The sequence below is a fragment of the Egretta garzetta genome, unplaced genomic scaffold, assembly GCF_000687185.1.
Source record: "Egretta garzetta isolate BGI_Z169 unplaced genomic scaffold, ASM68718v1 scaffold231, whole genome shotgun sequence".
Taxonomy (NCBI): Eukaryota; Metazoa; Chordata; class Aves; order Pelecaniformes; family Ardeidae; genus Egretta; species Egretta garzetta.
Genome location: NW_009258727.1, coordinates 6,074,826 through 6,084,079, shown reverse-complemented (window position 1 = coordinate 6,084,079; position 9,254 = coordinate 6,074,826). Strand labels below are relative to the sequence as shown.

Here is a 9,254-nt window from a genome sequence, read left to right as displayed (position 1 = left end):
CCTGGATTGAATGTGGCTGGAGAGATGGGCCAAACTTCATGAAGTTGAACAAAGGGAAATGACAAGCCCTGTTTCTGTGGAAGAACAACTCCATTCACCAGCCCAGACTGTGGACCAACCAACTAGAAAGCAGCTTTGCAGAGAAGGACCTGGGGGTCCTGGTGGACAACAAACTGGACATGAGAAATATAACCTTGCAGCTAAGAAGAGCAACAGAACCTTTGTCTGCATTAAGAAGGCCATTGCCAGCAGGTCAAGGTGATCCTTCCCCTCTACTCAGCACTGGTGAGACAAAACTAGAGTGCTGGGTCCAGTTCTGGGCTCCCTAGTACAAGAGAGACAGGGACATAATAGAATGAGTATGGGCCCCAGAAAAGGCCCACAGAGATGATTAAGGGATTGAGCATCTGTCATATAGGGAGAGGCTGAGACATCTAGGACTCCTCAGCCCAGAGAAGAGAAGGCTCAGTGGAATCTGACAGGGGGAAGATGGAACCAGACTCTCAGTGGTGTCCAGTGAGATGATAAGAAGCTGTGAGCACAAACTCAAATGCAAGAAATTACCTTTAAATGTGAAGGGAAAAAATCTTTTTCACTGTATATATAATTGAACTCTGGAAACAGAGAGGTTGTGGAGTCTCCATCCTTGGAAATATTCAAAACCTGACTGGACAACATCCTGGACAATCTTCTCTAGTTGACCCTGCTTTGAACAGGGACATTGGACTCAGTCTCCAGAAGGTCCTTCCATCTGGATCTGGAGAAGTCACTGGACTCAGCAATTCAAAACTTCAATGATTCTGTTATTCTGTGAGTCTATGATCCTATAAGAGATGCCTCTATGATAAGCCCACAAATAATTTTTACTTAACATAAATGAGCATTTTTAACATAGACATTAATGTATAGAATGATTTAGCAGATGTACATATCAGAAATTTGCATTCATCTACCTGAGTCCAAATGGCCCAGCCAGTTAGCATGGTCACATTAGGTTGCTTTCCATTCCCTGGGTTTAACAGCCAGCAGTCTACTTGTGGGAGACTGGCAAGAGACAACCTTTAACATAAATCCATCATAATGTTTGAACTTATACCTTCAAAATAAAATTTGGTCTGTGGTAGACGATGTAGCCTAAGGAACCTTAACAATGGCTCAAACCTTTACCAATCTTCAATGTTTTCATATCATTTTTCAGGTAAGTTTAATGTGGGACTAAGTCTCTTATTTCCTCCAAGCAAAACTCCTATAGTCATAAAAAAGAAGGAACTCTAAGATTTTTCCATTATTTTTAGCTCATGCTAGATTTCCTAAGTAGCTTGAAAAACTCTGCATACGTTGTATGACAAGGAAAGAAATGCATTCTCTTCTCTCTGAGAATTCCTGAAAGACATATCTACGTGGAATTTCCAGTGTACATTCAGAAAAATAAAGTTCATCATTACAGAGTGGCATTCCTTGAAGAAGCAAAAGGTAAAAAAGAAAGGTGAAATGTTTGTCCTGAAGATCAGATGCATTGTTTCCTTTCATTTATCTACAGTTAACGTTTTTCTCAAATTCCTACAATTTTGTTATTCCAGCAGTCATAGAAAGCTAGTGTTGTTGGATAGGAACAAGAGGAAGTACTTTAGTTTAAATTAGAATTATCATTCAAAGAAAATGTCTAAGTGTGTCCATAAGATAATTAATAAAATAGGATTGACACAGATTTTGACGATGAGAGGCTTATCGATCTAAGTGGGCAGATACAATGAAGGAAGGCAAGGTGCCTGGTGTTCATCTTAACAAATTGCTTGATCATAGCTTTTCCAAGCTTAAATCAATTAAAAGTTTTCTCTCACAAAGCTCATCCTGCATATAACCCTTCTTTTTATAAATTAGCTTGCTTTTTCCATTTTAAGTGTTGCTGATTTCATATTAAAAACTTTATAGAAGCTATGTGAACATGATTTTCTATATTCCTATACCCCGACCACGTAGGGAAAATTTCTGGTAAGATGAGTTGGTGTGATAGCTCCTTTGACTTGGTTTTATTATTTTTATTTTTTGATTATTCTATTGCTGTAGTGATTAGGATTTCGGGCAATGAGCTAAAACAATATATTACTAGACTTGCAGTCAATCAGATCACTATCACTTCAAACATCATTTAAGAAGATCTAATTTTTTTTATTATTTATATAGCTCCATAGTTCATGGTGCTACATAGAATAAATCAAAGACAGATTCCCTGCCCCCTAAGAGCTTACAGTCTAGGCAAGTACAAGAACAACAGGAGGAGATAACACAGGCAGGGGACAGAGAGGGGTAGCAAATGAAGGAAGGACAATTAGATTACAGTCACATGAAAAACTAGTGTGTTTATCTTGGTGGATACAAACTGGGGAGATGAGGTGCTTGAGTAACTTTAGTTTTAATTAGAACAACATTTTATAGGAAATCCAGAAGAAAAGGGTTTTGAAAATAAATTTGAAAGCATCAGAGGTCCTTGTAGGAAGGCAAAGAGGCAAGACTGGAAAGGAACAAGACACTAAAATATTTGAGGTTGGAAAGAAATGATCTTGGATGTCAGACGAGTCAACTTCAGTGACCCTTTCTTTTCCTACACATCTTTGAAAAATATGACAAAAAAGCACAATTGCTCTTATTTTGCCTTTAATATTGTATCAGTATTATATTGTAACAGTACACATTTAGATTATTATTTAATAAAATTTTGATTTCTCTGAAGTAGGAGTTTTGACACTGCTTTCAAAGTAGGCAGCATTTTGATCATCAGATTTTGTGACTGTTGATGTATTTGGATACTAGAGTGAAACTGTGTCTAAAGTACTTTAAATATTGTTTTAATATCCTTACCATACTAATAAGACAAAAACTATTTTATAGCATTATCTTTACCTCTCTGTATGCTGTTATCTCTGCTTATGACCCCTTTTCCCTGAAAACATTTTGATTTTGTAGAATATCAGGGCATTTTTCCTACTTCTATTTGAGGCTTTGGATTTAGGTGGGTTTTTTTTCTTCATAAAATATGTCTTTTCCATTATGAACTATTAATGACTTAGTGTAGTAGGGCTAAACAGTGTTATTTGTTTTTTCGGAAGACTCTATGGATCAAACCAGGAAGGATTATTGCACAGAGCCTGAAGTAATATAAACATGAAAGAACAGGTTTTTCCAAACCTATGCTGAATTCTTCAACTGAAAATTGAGATAGAAACTTCAGAAAGTAATCTCTCATACAAAAACTGCCAGATACTCTCTGGATATGTTTGTATTTGCGTATAGGAGAATACTGTTAAATGGTCTGCTGATGTCTATAATGGGCCCAATCTTCATTTACTACAAAGAAAAGAACCGCATATCTCTTGATTTCATCCAACTATTTGGCTCAGAATTTTCCCTACCAATAGTTCACAAATTACATTTCTCAAAAAGCTAAAGGGTTTTTTTTTTTGTCATTTATTCTGTAATATTCACATAGCCATCTATTGCTATATAACCATGCTGAGGCAACCTGAAGATCTAAATCAAGATCGTGAGAACCCTTAAAGATTATAGACTTCTATCTTCCTTGAAACAGGTACAGAAAAAATAAAAAAAAATCCCATTCAGTTTTTACCTCCAATTTTCATCCACCAGGTAGCACCATATAACTGATTTGTAACTGCTTTAAAAGTTTTCTCTAGAGTGACATTCAAGGTCAGTCAGAAAAGCACCCATCATCCTGTCCTGGGAAATCAACAGACTAATCGAGCTATTATATGAAACCACATAAAGCAGTTATATACCTATTCTGAATCTTCATGGGCCAGATACTCACTTGATTTTAGCTGGTGTAGTTCCATTGACTTTAATGACACTATAGAAATCTATACTACATGAACATTTGGGACTCAGCCATTCGGAGGACTTTCAAAATGAGGAATTTTGCTTCAAAATAGAGGATTTTCTTCATGACAGTGAATGGAAAATTAACCATTGAGCTTCTTGGAGTACACAACTAGCAGCAGTATTTTCTACTACTTTGGGGGTCATCTCTTTGTTAGTCATTTTTCCTTAAATGTCTTAATTTTCTGTGAAAAATACAGAAATAGTTACTAGTGCACAACAAAGTAGCAGTATGAATTAGTGTATAATTTTTAAAATAAGCCATTATCTGACTATGAATCTGTGGAGCCATGCAATTCTAGTCTTAATCTTAAATAAAAATCTCCATTTACTTTGCATATTTCCCTTAATAATGGACAGCTGAAATTCTCACTAAAATCTTAATTAAGCCACACTACTTCTGTGTTAGAATTCTTGTTCCTTGGGGGATTTTGACCCAGTAAAATATTTGGGACATATTCTGTAATCACACTTATTTTGGCTCAGATAAATTTTAATGAGAATTAGTCATGTGCATCAAGGTGAGAATGGAACTCCTGCTTATTTCAACAACCTTAATGGAGAAAAGAAAGGTTTGTTTGAATATAATACATCATTTTATTACATGATTTTACAAATTTTATTGTAAATCATTAATCAAATGCAATAGCCAATTATTTTTTTTCATTCCAAACCATCATAATTAGTTTTCATTGTGTTGTTTGACAGTTACTTTCTCGCCCTTTTTATTTTAAAGAATTAATTTAAACTTAAATATGTATTATGTAAGTATACTCATTTTCAGAATCTTTGCTGAAAGTGTTTTTATCTTGTTTATACTTCAGACAAAGATAACCTTTGCTTTGTTATCACATAAATTGGGATGGAAATCTCACAAGTGTAAGAGAATTTGCTTTCTCAGTCCCTATTCACAATAGAATGGCCAGCTCAGTCTCTATGAAGATTTATGAGAACGGGTAGTAGACACAAACCTCCCCCTTCCCCCCAGATTTCATGATATAAATGCTACAATTTGGATGACATATCTTATAATCCTGTGCTAGAAAGATGGTGATAAGGTTAAATTAAACCCCAGTAAACAAATTATCTCATTAATCACCAATGACTGATTAGTTATGATAATTTTAAAGGTTTTTTTTTTCAATTAGCCAAATTAATTATTTTCCATATAAAGACCATCTTCATAATCTTTTTTGGTTGACATAACATTTCTACATAGCCCATCCTATACATTTTTTTGTCAAGATACAAGTAACTTTACAGTAGATGGAGGTGCAAGATTCAACACCTGTAGGGCAGTATTTCAAAACGTTATGTCCATGAACTCACCACAGGCAGAACGTATAAATTAGCTTTGAAGCAGCTAAGAGCCAGATCCTGCAAAAACTTATCACAATGTGCTATACTGGCTTCTCTCAGAAATCCCAGCAAACTCTCTGGCCATGCCTTTAGTGGCAAGAATTGGCAGGATAGGGCACTAAGCTGAGGCTAAGTACCAGTACTGACACAAAGTACTGTACATATGTTGCTCAAATCACACAGCAAAAATAAAACAACTAAAACTGACAAAATTTAATGCTTTTTTTTTTTTTTTAATTTTGTGCATTGGATTCAAACAGCAAACTGAGTGCACTTTAACTGTTATCACAATGTGGTCAAGAGGTCTGTGTCTTTTACCATTTACACACAATTGTTCATGACAGCATGTTATCAGCCTAGTGGAAAACAGGGGTGTAGCATGGTAAGCAGTGGTGGTAGTGCACCTATTTTTTATATTATCTAACTTGAAAATATGTCTCTTCTAAGATTCCTTTTTTCTTGATAAAAATAGTTTTCACCAAACGTTGGTGGTGCACACGCACTACCATTCATGCTTGGCATCACACCCCTGACAGAAAGACATGTTCTTATTTTGTTGATAAAAAGTATTACAAAAATTTCCATACAAAAACTATTTTCATAGAAATCTTGCATTTCCACAAATAAACCTGAACATTTTTTTTTTCTTAAAAAAAAAACTGCTCAAGAATTTTGTTCATTTAGTACTGTGACTGTATTGAAAAATGCAGTCCTCCTTAAAGTTCTCCACATTCACTTCTTTTAGGTGACCCATCCCACTTCCAATATTAGCGAGAATTGCACAGGCTCCATTGAGTTCAATTAGTAGCAGGAACAAGGGTTTCAAAACCCGTTCAGGCTAAAATGCAAGCCCTCTATGTGTGAAATACACTGCTTCCCACCCCCCTCCCTCTTTTCACAATTAAAGAAAAAAAGTAATTGCTTATATCTAAAGGTTGTAAGATACATTCCTTTGTACTAAGGAAACTTTCATTCATCTAAAAATTGGGTCAAAATTATGGAATATTTTTGTTCTTTTTTTTAGATCAAAGTTCCAGCCCAGGTAAATTTAAGTTATGGATTTTTTTTTTTTAATTATTATTTATTTACTTAGTTCAGTGACACAGACAGTCCAAAAAGCAGGTGAGCATCCTCATATTTATCCTTCTATTCATGGGATTCATGTTTCTTCACTTTGACATTTCTACTATCCAGGAAGCTCATATCGCCTGTCAAGATGGTAGTATCAGCCTACCAGCAGTTATCAACTCTTCTATGCTTCGCAGTTCAGAAGAACATATGGTTTCTTGTTCCACTACAGTTCTGAGATATCATTTTTACTAGACTCCTTCCATGGTTAGTATCGTCTTGGACATTTATTCTCCATCTCCTGGCAACCGTTGAACTTCAAAAGGAACCTGCAATTTCTCACTGAGACTGCATTTGAAACCAGCCACAAAACTCACATGGAACATTCATTCATTCAGAATGGTGGAAACCCATGACGAACAGTATAACCCCGCATAACTTGGTTGATCCATGATGCTTGTGATTCGAGTCTGGCCATTGCAACTGCTGAGATCACAGAGTCTCTAGTTCATAGACACAGCGGCATGAGGTAACTCATTTTAATTTGCACAGGTTGCATATTTCCACAGGAAACATTCTCGCAAGGTTGTTTGGAAAAAAAGACGACAGTTTGTGCTTGGGGTATTTGGCTTCCCAGCTCTATGCCATGGTTTCTTTACCCGGCAACCTTCTGTCGTTAAATGTGTGCATGTTGATAACTTCTTCTGTTTTCACAATAACAGGGGCCTGTGGCTTGTGTTTTAATCGACGCTGACACTTCAGAGACATTCTTAGCTCCTCTACCATGGCACTACAGAAGGACCTCTACAGAAGGAAAGAGAGGAAGAAGAAAAAAAACACCAGTAAGAAATGTCTATCTGCAATATCTCAAAGCAGATTCACTCTAATGGCACAGTCTTGTCAGTCCTGTAAGTCTGCTTTTCTCATCCTGGAGCTCATAACAAATTGCTGTCTTTTAAATGTGCATCACATAATAATTAAAATGACTTATCAAGCTGTGATGACAATGAAAAAAATCACCTTGTCTCTACAATTATTTATCTGGCAGCTACTGACTGTAGATGTATATGATACAGAAAGATCTTTCAAACAGATATTTGGTTAACATAGTTCAGCCTTACAAGATAGCATAAGAGTGTAACATGTATATTAGGTATTCAGTAAAATCTCTTTGCCCGTATTTCAAAATAATGCATTTCATTTCTATATGATTTAAATAACTGTTCCTCAACAAACCAACAAACCTTAGTGTAGGAAGTTTACCCAAATTAATGTTTAAATACTGTTAAAATGCAGATCTGTTACTGGAAAAAAAAAAAATCTACTCCATTATTTTTAATATATTCACTAAATAAACTTCTAAACACTTCTTCCACTACTATCATTTGTGAGGAATATATCTGAAAAAAAAATATTCAGTTTCATTGATCTTTATGAAGAGCATATAATCAGAAAAACAGTTTATTAACATGTTTCCATCAAACACTAGATCCTCAAAGTCATTTTTCCATTTTAGAGTGCAATAAATTTGAAAAGTAAAATAAAATCTCCCTTATTCCCCCAGTCTGAATTCTCAGCTGCTAATAGTGCGCTGAGCGATCAACCTCTCCTCAGTGTGGGAATCAGAGTATGGATGAAATATGGTAGTAGGGAAGAGGAGTCTCAGTTTTGGGGTCTGTGAATTAACCACTTTTATCATACACTTTAACTTAAATGTTCTCTGATGGAGAAATGTATTAACTAAATAACACATCCCAGAGCCTGAGATATGACAAGCCTCTGACAACTGCTCTCATGGAAAGAAAATTTGAGGTATAATCTAACCCTTTAAATTTTGCTTTATTAATAACAAATCTCCAGTCCAGGGAGAGGATCTGAAAAAAAGAAAATAAAAGAAAAAAAAAAGAAAGCACCTGGAATTACTGTAAATATCCCTTGATCATTGTGTGCTTTTGTGTGATTAGTGGTACATCAGTCAATATATATTTGCCCAGTTTATCCCACCAATCAGGAACTCTGCTTTATTTGTTAATTGTTACATCTCCATTATTCATACAAACCTGGAGTTTGAAGATTAGTTCCAGAAAATATTGAAGCACCTCACCCTACCTAGTTCTTTGGGAGCCTAAATTGAAACTGTGTTTATCAAAATCTCCATGCAGCTTCCAACCTCCAGAGCTGAAGGCACTCTGAGCAGTAAGGCACTCCATTTTCCACATTAAGCTTTATAGCTTTGTCATTTGGCCATAGTCAGTAGAAATTCTGCTAAACACATAGGTGCTTGGCTTAGTCCTGGATCCCACCAGAATTCACACTCAAGTTCATGTGTAAGGTCATCAATTCAGTAGGTGTGCTCTCAAAGGACCTAACAAATCAAGTTCCTCAAAAAAAGTGACAACTTCTAAAAAAGGACGTCACAGACATTACAACTTTCTTCTGTGCAGCCATTCATCAGCTAGAGCATTAGAGCTGAATGTGAGACAGATTTGAGAGTGTCAATTCAACAGTGTCTTCTGCAGGAGGAGATTTAAGCTTCAGTGTCTCAGCAAAGGACTGTATCCTACAGGCATTAGACCTTTTCAAGGTAAAAACACTTGCAGCTTCCACCTACTGATCTTGTTCCATTTTGTGTGGAAGCAGTTAACAGAGGGCCAGCAGGAGAAATGGAGAGAGGGAGAGCATGAGCTGTTCTTCAAATTAGGGATTATAGCGAAAAGTGGGAGAGGAAAGCCTTCAGTGGTAGTTCCTCTTTCAGTGATGACTTCAATATATTTATGTAAAATTCTGTTTAGTGCAAAAGAATTCAAACATGAGTTTTCTCAGCCATGGGTTAGAACTGAACTTGAATCCCCCAAATACCAAACAAATGCTCTATTCTCTAAACCTTTGCATGAACAAGGGAATAGGTAGGTGGAAGGAAAGGGTAATCTTAC

At 36.0% G+C, this 9,254-nt stretch overlaps 1 protein-coding gene across 1 annotated transcript in view; it reads right to left on the bottom strand.

Annotated features, from left to right (window-relative positions):
- Window positions 1-6,960: 6,960 nt before the first annotated feature.
- GRIK2 (glutamate ionotropic receptor kainate type subunit 2) overlaps window positions 6,961-9,254 on the bottom strand; it is a 406,229-nt gene continuing 403,935 nt past the window's right edge. The window contains exon 16 of the mRNA XM_009649067.2: window positions 6,961-7,125. Coding sequence (XP_009647362.1) covers window positions 6,961-7,125 — 165 coding nt within the window. The remainder of the gene's footprint in view (window positions 7,126-9,254) is intronic.